Source organism: Notamacropus eugenii, chromosome 3, assembly GCF_028372415.1.
Source record: "Notamacropus eugenii isolate mMacEug1 chromosome 3, mMacEug1.pri_v2, whole genome shotgun sequence".
Classification (NCBI taxonomy): Eukaryota; Metazoa; Chordata; class Mammalia; order Diprotodontia; family Macropodidae; genus Notamacropus; species Notamacropus eugenii.
In genome coordinates, this window is record NC_092874.1 from 301,038,975 (window position 1) to 301,052,319 (window position 13,345).

The 13,345-nt window shown below is 57.0% G+C and overlaps 3 protein-coding genes across 7 annotated transcripts in view; 2 read left to right on the forward strand and 1 right to left on the reverse strand.

Annotated features, from left to right (window-relative positions):
• Positions 1-332: 332 nt before the first annotated feature.
• Positions 333-6,618, forward strand: PHETA2 (PH domain containing endocytic trafficking adaptor 2). 3 transcript variants are annotated; one of them, XM_072596305.1, is made up of 2 exons: positions 333-922; positions 4,134-6,618. In XM_072596305.1, exon 2 carries the CDS (start codon positions 4,153-4,155, stop codon positions 4,897-4,899), a length of 747 nt encoding a protein of 248 aa, XP_072452406.1. In that variant the 5' UTR covers positions 333-922; positions 4,134-4,152; the 3' UTR covers positions 4,900-6,618. The 3 variants fall into 3 exon arrangements, with proteins under 3 accessions (XP_072452406.1, XP_072452408.1, XP_072452405.1); XM_072596307.1 differs by lacking the exon at positions 333-922 and adding an exon at positions 952-1,379; XM_072596304.1 differs by lacking the exon at positions 333-922 and having other exon boundaries at positions 1,397-6,618.
• Positions 6,619-7,160: 542 nt separating this feature from the next.
• On the forward strand, positions 7,161-10,548 carry SMDT1 (single-pass membrane protein with aspartate rich tail 1). 3 transcript variants are annotated; one of them, XR_011964275.1, is made up of 4 exons: positions 7,161-7,505; positions 8,312-8,452; positions 9,296-9,377; positions 10,292-10,548. XR_011964275.1 is itself a non-coding variant. In XM_072596309.1 (3 exons), exons 1-2 carry the CDS (start codon positions 7,335-7,337, stop codon positions 8,447-8,449), a joined length of 309 nt encoding a protein of 102 aa, XP_072452410.1. In that variant the 5' UTR covers positions 7,168-7,334; the 3' UTR covers positions 8,450-8,452; positions 10,292-10,548. The 3 variants fall into 3 exon arrangements, 1 of the variants encoding a protein (XP_072452410.1); XR_011964276.1 differs by having other exon boundaries at positions 10,020-10,385; XM_072596309.1 differs by lacking the exon at positions 9,296-9,377 and having other exon boundaries at positions 7,168-7,505.
• Positions 10,549-11,755: 1,207 nt separating this feature from the next.
• The window catches only part of NDUFA6 (NADH:ubiquinone oxidoreductase subunit A6), a 1,825-nt gene continuing 235 nt past the window's right edge, over positions 11,756-13,345 (reverse strand). The window contains exons 1-3 of the mRNA XM_072596310.1: positions 13,317-13,345; positions 12,954-13,069; positions 11,756-11,952 (exon numbers count right to left, since the gene is read on the reverse strand). The exon at positions 13,317-13,345 is cut by the window's right edge and continues 235 nt beyond it. Coding sequence (XP_072452411.1) covers positions 11,821-11,952; positions 12,954-13,069; positions 13,317-13,345 — 277 coding nt within the window. The 3' untranslated portion in view covers positions 11,756-11,820. The remainder of the gene's footprint in view (positions 11,953-12,953; positions 13,070-13,316) is intronic.

The following is a 13,345-nucleotide window of genomic DNA, read 5'->3' on the forward strand; positions in this document are numbered from 1 at the left end:
GGCAGTCTGGCCAGGGGGCTCCAGAGTACGAGATCTGTATCTGCGGGCTGGGGTCCCACCCGCGGCAGTCTGGCCAGGGGGCTCCAGAGTACAGGATCTGTATCTGCGGGCTGGGGTCCCACCCGCGGCAGTCTGGCCAGGGGGCTCCAGAGTACGAGATCTGTATCTGCGGGCTGGGGTCCCACCCCCGGCAGTCTGGCCAAGGGGCTCTGAGCTCGGGGTCCACAGTATGATCGGCTTCCTCTGTAATCCCACGGATCTGATAACGTTCTGCCCAGGGTCCAGGCCTTCTTGGCCAGAATGCCCTAGTGCCCAAGGACTAAGAAGATAACCCTAGTCTAGCCCGCATCAACTTCCAGGCAAAACGCTTTAGTAACTCGGGTTTTTGACTGGACTGGGAGCACCTCCCAGTTTTGACGTTGGAACGTTTCAACACTCCCAGTTCCAAGCTCCTTCGCAGCTCTGACATTCCTTGTTTTAAGGTCTCAAATCAGTCAACAAACTTTAAGTATCTAACTCTAGGCACAGGGGCTACAGGAAAGACGCTAGTCAGTCCCAGCTCTGGAGGAACTCACGGTCTGATGGGGGACTGTGTACAGAGAAGTAAATAGAAGTAATGGTAGAGGGAAGGCCCTGGCCTGGAGGAGGGCCAAGCAAGGCTTCTTGCACCAGCTAGGTGTGAGCTGTGTGAAGGGAAGACAGCAGTTGGGTCCCAGGAGGGAGCTCTGTCCATGCCTGAGGAGCAGCCAGTGACGATGCAGAGCAGGAGGAGACAGAACATTCTTTGTGCAAGGGATCTAAAGATGGCCAGGGGAAGTGGTTTACAAAGTAGGGGAAGTAGTTTCAAGTGGAAGAAGACTGGAAATGTTGCCCCCTCACTCCACCCCGGCAGGTTGTGAAGGGTTTGGAATGTTCAACAGAGGTGAGTGGAGCAGTAACACGGTAAAACAACTTCTAGAGCTCCCAATTCTACCTCTTTGTTTTCTTGGTTCTACGCCCCTCCAGCTCTGACAACGTCTGTTCTAAGCTCCCTCCCAGCCCTGCCATCCCCTGTTCTAAGCTCCCTCCCAGCCTTGCCATTCTCTCCATGCCATCTTCTCTGCAGCTATCTCCAGGGTCCTGTTCCTTTTCCCCATTCTGGGCCTCTCCATTTCATGGGAGGGCCCTGCTCTGGGCTCAGCCCCCCTCCCTTCCTCCCCCTCCATCCAGCTGCAGAGCAAACCGCGGGTATTTTTCCCTCTGCCCAAATCAGGCAGGGCCGCCTCAGCCCTTCCCCTCTTTTGCTGCCTTCTTTCCTGCCCTCCTTCCTGGCTGCCTTCTCTACGGCCCGCAGAGTGGCTGTGAGGCTGGAGGAGAGAGATCTAAGATTCAAAGTCGAGGTAATGACCCATCCCCCCTTCTCTAGCCCCTCGGGTGCCAAGTTCAAGTCAGGAGATCTCAGTCACTGAGCAGTACTGGAGAGGTGGGAGTGTTTGTGGGGTGGAGGGGCGCTGCCACGTGGCTCCCCAGGAAGATCCAGAGCCTGGACTCCTTGGCCTTCTCCTCTTTCTCGGTCTCTTTCCCCATTTGCCCATTTTGCTCCTGGGGTGAACGGGGAGAAGGAGCTTGCTGGGATCCTGTTCTGGGCACATTCCCTAGAAGACAGTCCCAGATCCCAGGAGTGGGGGTGGGGAACCAAAAGGGAGGGAGGGACAGGGAAGGAGTGGTATGTGCCCTGAGGATATAAGGACCTGGGAGCAATGAGGACTTCAAGAATCACTCCCCCAGAATCTCAGAGAGATCTTGGACAGGGTAAAGCCCCTGGGTTCAGTCTGGGCCCTGCCACTTACCTACTCCCTCTGTTTCCTCCCCCATAAAAGGATGGGGACTGGGCTAGGTGGGCTCTAGAGCAAGTTCTAAATCAGTGAACCTACAATCAAGTCCAGTCCCAGTGTTCTGGACATGCAGAACCTCACTGTGGTGAAGACAGTCCAGAAGCGCTAATTCCTTCCTCAGACACTTACTAGCTGTGTGACCCTGGCAGTGAGTCACTGCACCTCTGTTTCCTCATCCATAAAAATGAGGGGCTTGGGCCTGCTTCCAATGTCACGCAACATCAAATGTAGACAGTGGGACCCATCTCTGGAGCAGCAAATTTGGTATGTGGATAATGCAGGCCCTGCCCCCTTCCCAGACTGCTGCCAGCCCCTGTCCGGTTTGGGTGAGGCAGGCCAAAACCCTTCTACCTTTCCTTTTCCCCACCAGCTTCAGCCACCAGAGCAAGGTGTGAATCTCAGCTCCAGTTCATGGGAATATTGTGGGGAAAGAGACAGAAAATATGACTGGTCCTTAAACCCCAGAACCTGACAGGCCCCTCCACAGGCTGTTTCCCCCATTAGACTGGGACCTTCTTGAGGGCAGGTTCACATTCCCAGTCCTTAGCACAGAGCTTGGCATACACCAAAGTTTGTTGGCTTCAGGGAGACCCTGAAATACCTGGGCACCCCCTGGGGGGGGTGCCAGTCTTTGTCCAGACCAGCCCTGAGTGCAATGGAAGGTGATCAGGGAGATAAAGGTATGTCCTCTCCCAATCCCTAGACTGTGCATGAGATAAGAATGTTCTAACTGGAATGTCCTTGCATGGGAGGGATTATGGCATTTTTCTCAAGGCAAAGGCCCTACCTTCAGCCCCAGGACCTGATGGGCTCAGTTTTTATCAGTCTGAGTCCAGACTGCCCCCAGTCCCAGCCCTCTGGTTGCCTAAAGGGCAGAGAATGAAGGAGTTCAGGTAGTCAGAGCTGGAGGGATCCCATTTTACAGATGGGGAAATTGAGGCTGCCATGTTCCCATGACTCCAACCCTTGCAGAGGCAGAAGCAATAGAATTTGTGGTGAGGGAAAGGAGTCAGAGATAGCAGGACCCTGGATTTCCAGCTGAAAGGGGCCATGGAAGTCACCTGGTCCAACTCTCTCATTTGACAGATGAGGAAACAGGCCCAGAGAGGTCTGACCTAGGGCCATCCAGGGAGTGATCTGCAGAGCCAGGATGTGAACCCAGGTCATTCGACTCTAAATCCAGGGTTCTTCCCATTGTCCTGCACTGTCTCATTTGGGACAAGAGGCTTGGGTTCAAATGAAGTTCACTTGGCTGCAGGGAAACATGGGAGCCCATGAGACAGGGCTTTGGAGGGAACACGAGGGGGGTGACCAAGGACAGAAGAAGCTGAGCTGGGGGAGGTGGGATGCTCTGGGCCCTTCAGAGCTCGAGGTCTTGCCTGGGAGGGGCCCTTGGACTTAGGTGTCCCCTCATTTGACAAAAGAGGAAGAGGCATTGGCTACCCCCAGCAGACCAGGGGTGGACCCGGGAGCTGGGAAAGACAGCAGTGGCCACCCAGTCCACACCTAATGAGGTGTGGTCTAAAGTAAGCCAAAATAAAATCCAATCTGTCCTTTAATCCTCTTAGTATTGCCTATTCCTAACCCTTCGTCCCTCTCTCCCTGAATAGTCACTAGACTTCTAACGCTGACTCACTTTCCTGCTCAGGGCCTCAGTTTCTCCATCTGTAAAATAAGGGGGTTGGCCTTGATTTTTATTGATCCTGTTTCATTTTTACATTCCCCCAAATTTCTCCTACATCCCTTCCCTGGCCACACCATGAGAGCTATCCCTGATAACGGTGTTTAGAGTGTATTAGAACACCACCAGCTCGACAATTCCTGCATCAAAGTGAGGCTTCTAGTTTCAATGAAACAGGCTTAGTCCTCCATGTGCCAGACAGTGGGGGGAGGGGAAGGCAAATACATCCTTCCCACAAAACACTCGAGGAGAGCTGAAGGGGGAGAAGGGGTTACTCGGAGACCTCAGACTCACTGTTCTTGACACAGCCTTGGGGAGCCAAGGGTTTGCTTGAATGAACCAAAGATGTCTTATTGTGACATTCACAGAAAGGGAACATTCAGAAAGGGTGACATTCACAGAATCCCAATGGCTAGGAGCTTGGGGGTTAACCAAGCTTGTCAGTTGGGGTCCCCAAGGTCAGCGGATGGTCCCCAGTCCTCCCTGCCTTCCTTTGGCTCTGACACGTCCATCAGGCATGCCTCGGCCCCTTGCCACCTTGCTCCTTTGTCTGGCCTCAGCTTCTCCTCCATCCGCAGGGCCCGGGCAGTCTGTGCCATGAAGCTGAACGAACACAGTGTGGCCCACTTTGCCGTGAGTGGCTCTCCAGCGGACCACGAGGGCTTCCTGCGCTGCTGCAGCAGCCCCGGGGCACGCCAGCCCACCTCCGGTGGCTCAGGCCCTCGATGCTGGTTCGTCCTCAAGGGGAACCTACTCTTCTACTTTGAGGGCCGGGAGACCCGGCCACCCCTGGGCCTCATTGTGTTGGAGGGCTGCACCGTGGAACTATGCCAGGGCCCCCAGGAGTTCACCTTCGCCATCCGCTTCGATGCCCCCGGCCTGAGGCCCTATGTGCTGGCAGCAGAGGGGCCCGAGGCCCAGGAGGCCTGGGTGAAGGTGCTCTCCAGGGCCAGCTTCGGCTACATGAGGCTGCTGCTGCAGGAACTGCAAAGGCGGCTTGAGGAGATGCAGCTGGGCCTCGCCTCCCGCCACTCACCCCACCGGGTTGGACCCCCTCCAGACCGGCCGCCCCCACAGCCGGATGCCCGTGGACTCCGGGAGGGCAGCCCCTTGGCAGAGACAGATGGGGAGGTGGAGGCCACCAAGCTCCCTGTTCCCGTCAGCCGCCGGCACCTAGCCGAGACCTGTTCCTGGGGCCCGACTGGCCTGCCCCTGAATGAGGGGGACAGTCCCGTGTCCCCAGAGACCTCCTGCTTCGCCAAGCTGCATGACTGGTATGGCCAGGAAATCCTTGATCTGCGGAGGGAATGGCTGCAGGCCAGGGGTCTGGGGGGTGGGCAGTAAGGGGAGGGGAGGGCAGGGGGGCATGAGGCATGGCGCTGGAGGAGAAGCTGCCTGCTCCCTTTCCTCAGCCTCAGCCCCTCCTCCTTCCCTATCTTTGTTAAAACCCCCAGCTCCCACGGCAGCCATTGTCCACAGCATGCCCCTCTTCTTTCCCTTCCCTAATTGTCAGTGGCAGCTAGGTGGTACAGTGGATAGATAGAGCACCAGTGCAGGAGTCAGGAGGACCTGAGTTCAAATCTCACCTCAGACATTTGACACTCACTAGCTGTGTGACCTTGGGCAAGTCACTTAACCCCAATTGCCTCATCCTGGGTCATCTCCAGTCATCCTGATTCAGATAGATTCAGATGGCTCTGGAAGAGAAGTGAGGCTGGTGACCTGCACAGCCCTCCCTCACTCAAAACAAAGTCAAGTACGAGTCAAGTCATCATTTCTCCGACGGCATGGTCTTCGGCAGGAAGAACAAACACACATACCCTAATTGTCAGGACAGAGAGCTCAGAAGAGTCACAAAGGAAAGATAGCTGGGTGACTGGAAGGGAGTCACTGAGCAGCTCTGAGCCTCAGCTCCATCCCAGAACATGACATGGCAAGAAAAAGATAATGAGGCAGTTTGGTGCAGGTATGGTGACTCCCATTTTACAGATGAGGAAACTGAAGTCCAGGGAGAGGACAGGGCTCTTTCCCAATTTTTTTCTTTCTCTACATGGCCTTCAAGCAGAGGTCAGAGGACCATCCCTCCGAGGTTTTGCAGAAGGATTCCTTTTGGGGTTGAGGTAGGTGGTTTCTGGTGGTAGGTTCCACGAGTCATTAACTAGCAACACAGAAAACACCTGACTAATAGGGCCCACAGGCAATTCCTGGTCCTTTATCCCCTCCTTCAGGAACAGGGAGGTTAGGGAGGAGAGAAGGACTGAGATAAGGTCCACGCCCTGGCTCCCGGAGGCTATTAGATACCTCTTGTTGTCCGGGAACTTAGCTCTGGGGGTCAGCAGAAAGGTCCCCAGGGTCCTAGAGTGAAAGCTGCCAGGGCCTTCAGGTGTGTCATCTGATCCAGCCTCATCCTTTTACAGATGAGGAAACAGACCCAGAGAGGCTGGGAAGTGTGTGAGGCAGGACCCAGAGCTGCCTAAATCCCTGGTTCCTTGAGAGAGGTCTGAGAAGGGAGAGAGGTGCCAAGGTGCGGGGAGGGTCAGGCTCTGGCCTGAATTCTCTGAACCCAGATAGGAACATCTAAGACACAAGGAAGTCAAGAATCTGCTTGTCCACCTTCTACATCTGCCAGAGCTGAGCTAGAACCCAGGATCTCTGGCTAGCTGGCTGACACCCCTCTGGGGTTGGCACCCCGTGGGATCCAGGGACTTGTTCTTGCAAACTTCACCGCGCTCAAGTGAGGATCCCCTCAAGGAAGCCCCAAACACCACTGACCTGGCCAGCCCCAAGCTTGCGGTGCTGATGTGTCTCCACCCACTCATGTTCTCTGAAGGTAGCTGGTGGCAGAGTACACAAAGGGCTGGACCTGAGTTCAAATCCAGCCTCAGATGCTGTGTGATCCTGGGCGAGACACATCCCCTGTCTGCCTCAGTTACCCCAACTGTAACGGGATGGTAGTACCTCCTTCCTTGAGGAAGTTGGATGGGTTACCATCAAATGAGGTCTGTAAAACACTTAGCACAGTGCCCACTATGCAGTAGGTCTAAATAAATGCTTCTTCCCTTCTCTGTGTCTCTGGACTGCCTCCAGCCTGGGTCATAAGGGGATAAGTGAGGTCTTTCTCCTGACCTCCCACAGCCAGCATTTCAGCCATGGGAGGGGTCTTCTCAGTGGGTGGACAAGGGGGAGAATGTGGAACTCCCTGGGGCAGCAAACGCTGGGCACTCAGTAACTGCCACCCTGGCAGAGCAGCTGGCCCTGCTCCCCAGGGGGTCACCCGCCAGAGCCGGGGCTCCCACGGGTTTGGGGTCTTGGAGGTGGGGGCGGCCTCGGTGGCGACCCTGCCCGGGCCCATAGGGAGCCACAGCAATCCCTCCTGGGGCACAAGAAGGGGGGCGGGGCCCCGTGCTTAGGGGAAGCTAGGCTCTGGGGGCTCGGTGCCACTCTTAGGTAAGGAAACCGAAGCACGGAGAGGAGACGAGGCGACTTTCAGCGCTCAGGCCACAGCCGCCCTGCCAGTCTCGTGCCTGTCAAACCAGGGCCCCAGGGCCCCTCCCCCTCGAGCGAGCCGGGCCTCTCGCAGGCGCTCGATGACGTCACCACGCAGCCCGGCGCACGTCGCCCCACCCCGTCCTGCCCCTCCACCGGGAGCGGGCCCGCTCGGTCGCGCGCAGGGACGAGGTCCGGCAATCTCGCTCGGGGCTTTCGCGAGAGCCGAGAGCGGGCGTCTCCTCCGGGCACTGTCTGTCACCCGCCGGTCCGTCCGCAAGGTCGGGGACGAGATGTCGCCGGGAGCGGCTCGTTGGCTGGCGGCGGCGGCGGCCGTGCGGAGCGGGGCTCTCGGGCCTGGGCCGGCCGCGCGGAAGGCCGTGGGCGGCCTGGGGCAGGGCCCGGTCCCTTCGCGGTCGCTCATCGCGACCCGAAGCGGAGCCATCTTGCCCAAGCCGGCTAAAGTAAGTGAGGGGGTGGGGCTAGATGGAACTGAGGCCAATGAGCGCGCGGGACCGCCGTAGACAGGCCAATCCTCGCGGCCCGCTGCGCTGAGGGGCGGGCGGACCAATGGGTGAGGCCTTGGGGCCCGGCCCGGAAGCGGCTGAAGGCGTGGCTAGAGTGGGGGGGAGCGGGGCCGGGGGTGGGGGTGGGGGCCCCTCAGTGTTAGAGGAGACTACGAGGATCCCCGAATGGCAGCGCTGGCACGAACCCCCTGGAGCCAAGGGTGGCCGCCTCAGCTTCCTCATCTGTAAAGTGGGGGTGACGGCAGCACCGACCTGGAAAAGGGAAACGACGGTCCCGAGTCCTGAGGAGGGCCGGGAAGGGCACTGAGGGGGGTGACAGTGCCCCCCGCCCCGCCTGGTGGGTGGCGTCCCTTCCCCCCACTGGGGAGTCCCACCGCCGGCTTTGTGATGGGGCACTTGGTGGTGTGGCAGGTCAGAACTGTTGCTGGGCCATCCTGAAGTCCAAGCCATGACCACGGGCACCACAGGTACCCCGAGCTGGGGATGAGCCTGGCAGGGAGCTGGCGGGACCCCCCATAGAGCAGAGCCCACCTGCTGTCAGCCCTGGTACTCTGGCCACACATCTGGGAATTGTCAGGTTTTCACCCCGTTTTCGCCTGGAGCATTTTTTGCACCTTTTCCCCCTATCCCCCCATCCCCCACCCCTCTTGCTCCAAGCCTCACTCCTTGCTGGGGGTCCGAGCCTCACACAGACATCCCCCTCCAGTTTTTGGTGGGTTTCCTCTGTTTCTCATATCCTTCAGATGTCCTTCGGCCTTCTCCGGGTCTTCTCCATTGTGATTCCCTTCTTGTACGTGGGAACACTCATCAGCAAGAATTTTGCTGCCCTCTTAGAAGAACACGACATCTTTGTCCCAGAGGATGACGACGATGACGACTAGTGGGTAAGACTCTACTGCCCCTGCCAGGGCCAGTGGAAGCCCCTCAGTCTACCTGAAGTACAGGACAGCTCAGGAGAGGCTTAGCCAGCCTAGGGCTGGCAGCAGCTCTGGGTTCAAATTCTGTCTGTAGACCTGGGGCAAATGACGTCACTTCCGTTACCTCAGCAGTGCTCTATGCACCTCCCTTCAGGGCGGTTGTGACTCCACCAAGGATTCTGTGTAGAGCGCTTTGCAGACCTTCAGGGTCAGAGAGAGGAGCAGTGTTGGCCCAGGTTGTCTGCAGACGCACAGCTCAGGGGGCTCAGGGAAACCCTTGAGGGCACCAGAGCACCCCAAGGCCTGGGCCTGGCACACAGTAGCCACTTGTTCAGTGGGGATGTCTGCTGAACTAAGCTAGCCCCAGCCGCCTCCCCCACAGCAGGCAGTTCTGGGGGCCCTCACTTTCTTACCCTGACAACCTCCCTTTGCTTTCCATGCCCTCCAAAGCAGCCTCATTTCAGTATAAAAGCCTCCTCCTTCAGTCTTGGTACAAAGGGATACCTGCCCTTGGTGGGCACAGGCAGGGTACCATCTGGGAAAGGAAGAAGGCATTTCCAGCCCCCTTCAGACAAGCCATTCAGACAGTGGCACGTTCCCCCCTCTAGGGGTGTCCTTTTCCTCACCTCCTCCTCCCCTCAGGTTAAACTGGTAGAAACACATAGAAGTTAGGTGGAGGCTGATGTAGACAGAAGGGTATCCCTTAAGGGATCAGCTGGCTTGGGTGCCTTCTGCGATCCCTGCCAGCTCTGAGGTGAGGCTCCATGAATTCTGCCTTTTCATCCATTTACTTTACTCTGATCTGTGCAGGGCAGCTAGTTCCCATCATGGATACAGTGAACTGGAGGTCAGCCTGTGGCCTCAAGACAGCCTGACAGCCCATTGAGGCTAGGTAACTAGAGCCATGGACGTGCTTCTGGTCCCCTCGTGCCCAAGGACAACCTAGAGGGAAATCCCTTCACCTTCTCTAAAGTAAAGGGCCATGGGATATCCCCCAGCAGAGGGGCCTTTGAGGAGACAGGCCTAGGAGATGACTGAGGTCATCCAGCAGCACCCCTTAGGGTCCCTGAGGGTTTACAAAACACCATTTTCAGAACCCTGGGAGGCAGAGGTCAAGAATACTCACCTGCATTTTCCACATGAGGAAACTGAGGTTCTAAGCTGCAGTGACTTGCCAGAATCACAGGGCTACAGAGAGAAGCCTCAAACCCCAGTCTTTCCCAGTTTCAAACCTGGGGCTTTCCCTGTTCTTCCCCACCATCTCCTGGTCACTTAGTTCAGCTTTTTTCCAAAGATAGCTGTGGGAGCTGATGATGTATTATTAAAGGTTCCAAAATGTCTCCACCACACCCCTCTGTGCAAGCAGTTTTTGGCCCATTTTACAGATGAGTGAACTAAGGATCAGAGAAATTAAAGCGCTTCCCCGCTGTCACACGGCTAATAATTGAGAGCCAGGACTCCGGTCTTGGTGATTCCCCAATTTAATGGGTTTTAAATAATCCCAAAGAAAACAAACAAATGCAATTCTCCCCAGAAGGAGATGACTGAGGTCATCCAGCAGGACCCCGTGTTGATGTTGATCCCAGGCTGGACACTGGATAGGGGAGCAAGGCTGGGAAAGGATACTGAGGGTACCCCCCTCCCCTCCCCAGCACAGCAACTTCCTTGGCCTGTGGTGTTTCCTCCCCGCTTCAGGGACCCCAGAGCTGGCGTAGGAGGTTGGTTTTGATTATAGCCACCAGGTGGGAGGAGGGGGAAAGAGCTGGCCTGACCCTTCTCTGACCGCAGCTCTGCTTTATACCACAGGATGACCTGGCCACCCAGAGGGGACAGCCCGTCTCCTCCTGACGCTGAAGCCTTTGTAGCGATCATGCTTCTCCAGCAGCAGAGGGGCAGAGGACAAACACTCAGCCCTCCATCTCCATGACCAGCATTCCCTGCATGGCCCAGTGGGTGTGGTGTGTACGTAGCCTTGTTAGCCCAAACTCCCTTGCCCTCTGTGAAGGCCAGGCTGCAGCCCCAGAGTACTTGAACTACGAATAAATAGCACTTTGTGACTGGGACCTTGGCAGGACCTAGTCTGTGTTTGGGGCGTGGTGCTGTGGGTGAGGCTGGCTGCTGATGAGCCTAGGCAGGCTCCAGGACCAGGATGTAATCCTGATAAACAGAGCATAGTGATAAGGGCCAATGCACCCTCCTGCTTGCAAGGAAGCAGCAGGTGGGCGCCTGGCATCAGGCCTGGACTGGCATTCCCTTCTCTGGTTTCACTGTCCTGATGTAAATGATGAGGAAGCTGGGCTCCGTCTGCTCCAGGCCGTGGTCCTGGGTGGTTGTTTTTAGCACAGCTGAGGCCAGAGTAGCTGGGCTTCGGGCCCCACCATGAGGCATTTTCTTACTCTGTTGTCTTTTTTCCAAGGCCACGTGGGGGCACAGGGAGTGTGGTTTGGTGGGCTGCCCTTCCTTGTCTTTCATGTTGGAGTTCACTGTTCCCTCATGTGTAAGTCCTCCTGGCCTTGGACTTCTGGGTTTCTTTTTTCAGGGACTCTTGAGGCTCATTCAGTTTCTTTTTCTGGGGCTGCTTGGTCTCCATCTTTTTTTCTGTTCATTTGTAGTTAATATTTTTGTAAGTGTCCATCCATTTCATCGATCGCTTCTCAGGGACTGACAGGGAGGCCTTGCTGGATTATGGAGTGCATGGTCTCCCAAGAGGGCATCTGTAGGAGGCTACCTTGGGAACTGAGACAGGCTCATCAGAAAGGGGTTAAACATTCAGGGACTCAAACCTGAGTCAGAAGGGAGCACTGAGGCGAGTTGTTTCACAAGAAAGCCCAAAGTCTGTGATGACCAGGAACACAGTAGGGACCTCAGCAACCCTGCAAAGGCACAGAAGAGCCTTGAGGGTCTTGACTGACCCTCCTGGGGGAAGGAGCAGAGGATGCTGTTTTTCAAAAGAGGCCTCAGCTTTTTAAAGCTAGTGGGCCAGGAAAGCTCCCTTAGCTAAAGGGGCCAAGAAGGGGCCTTTGGTCAGAGGCAGGCTGCCCGCTTTGGGGGGAATGCTGACAAGGGGAGCCTTCTGAGGCCTAGGGTGGACAGGGGGCCCTGAGCTTCCTTCCCACTCTGATTCGAGGCACCACAGGGTCTGGCAGGAGCTAGCTAGTCTTCATTACCAGTGACTTCCCCTGAGGACTCCAGTCACTAACCAGAGTCCAGCATTAAGCTGTACTGCAAGGAGAGGGGCAGGCTCATCTAGGGAATGTCATCACACAAAGGTTCCACCATAGAGTTTATTTGCAATATTACAATTAAATACCAGTGTGCCCCTTTCCAGAGCTGAATCATGGGTCATGGCCAGCATAGAACTTGGAGAGGAAATCCTTGGGTCGCGGGGCTTCTGTTTCGTGGAAGAACCGCATGACATGGGTCCGCTGCTTCCAGACTTTAATTGTCTCCTCCAACTCTATCTTCCCCTGCACAGGGAGGAAAGGCGCTCAGTCACCTGGCCGTCTGAGGCGGGGCTAAGGCAGGCACCCAGGCGGACAAGCTATGCTGGGGAAATGCTTGCCCAACAGTGGCCCAGGTGGGTCTGTCTATACTGGCTCAGTCTGTGGACCCCAGGGGCTGACCACTGAGGCTCTGCCTCAAAAGTCCTTCAGGACAAACAAGGAAGAAGGATGTTGGGCCCCGGGGGTGGGGTCCCAGAGGGAACATCCAGGCAGCAGCTGGGAAGGTGGGGTTCTCCTAGCCCTCCCCCACAGCCCCCCATTATAAAGACCTTCCTCCCCATGGGACTTCATTCTTGAATGCCCATCACAAGATCTCAAACTGTGTCCTAGAGATACCTCCAACCCAACATGCATCTGCCACCACTGGCTGTCTCTCTGCTGAGGGCATTCTAATGGATGGGGCTGTAGTGACTTCATCAGGGGTCCTGCCTGCCCTCCTGAAGCTCCCAAAGTGAGTCTCCCTAAGAGGGAGGGGACCAAGGCCCTCCCTCCTGCCCCAGCACCGGCCCCTGCCCCCGCCACACTCCTGGGGCTTCCTCTTGGGCCTGGATCAAACCCAGAGGCCTCCCCTGCATAAGAAGATGCTGGGTGAGATGAGATGAGACCCTCCCTCTGCCATCTTTCCCTGGGTGGGGATGTGGCTGTCTGGACAGCTGTACCTCCAAAAGCCAAGCTCAAGTCCAGCCCTGTTCCCCAGCCCAGTGCCCTCCCCCTAACGGCCTGGCTGCAAACTAGTTTGTATTCACTTTCTTGATGTGTTTTGATCCGTTCTGCCTCTGGGCAGCGGGCACCAGGCACAGGCCTGAGGCAGGAACGCTTGTCCCGGCTGTGTGACCCTGGGCCAGTGCTACCTGCCCCAGCTTCCTCGTCTGTAAAGTCGGGACCATACGTGGTGATTAATACATGCAGGAATGGAGAAACGCCTTGGTGCTCAGAGTGCCAGCCAGGCAGGGGGCACGACGCACCTTAATGACCAAAAGATCCACCACCCGTGGGTCCGTGACGTGGGCATTCTTCATGAACATTTCTCGGACCTTGTCCCGGCCCTGCTTCACCGAGATGTCCAGCTGGAAAAGGTGCACTGGGAGGAAGAGACAGGCGGTCAGGGTGGCCCCCCGCGGGCACCAATCACGAGCTGCCTCTGCCCTCCCGCCGACTCAGTTTCCCGCTCTGCGCTCCCGACCCTGTGGCGTGACCTTGTGATCGGGTTCAGGGGCCTGGCCCGCCCTCCGACCCGCGCTTCCCCGCCCCGAGGGGGCGTCCCCGCCGGGCACACTGGCGGCAGGGATCACGACCTTGACCGAGCGCGCCCCGCCCCGGCCCCTCACCGGTGGTGGGCACCTCGCGGTACCAGGCC

What these genes read in the sequence shown, in the direction of transcription:
- PHETA2 (XM_072596304.1), top strand. Translation starts at nt 3,901, where the DNA reads ATGTCTTATTGTGACATTCACAGAAAGGGAACATTCAGAAAGGGTGAC.
- SMDT1 (XM_072596309.1), top strand. Translation starts at nt 7,335, where the DNA reads ATGTCGCCGGGAGCGGCTCGTTGGCTGGCGGCGGCGGCGGCCGTGCGG. An exon ending in TCTTGCCCAAGCCGGCTAAA is followed by an intron (nt 7,506 to 8,311) that starts GTAAGTGAGGGG and finishes CATATCCTTCAG; the next exon opens with ATGTCCTTCGGCCTTCTCCG.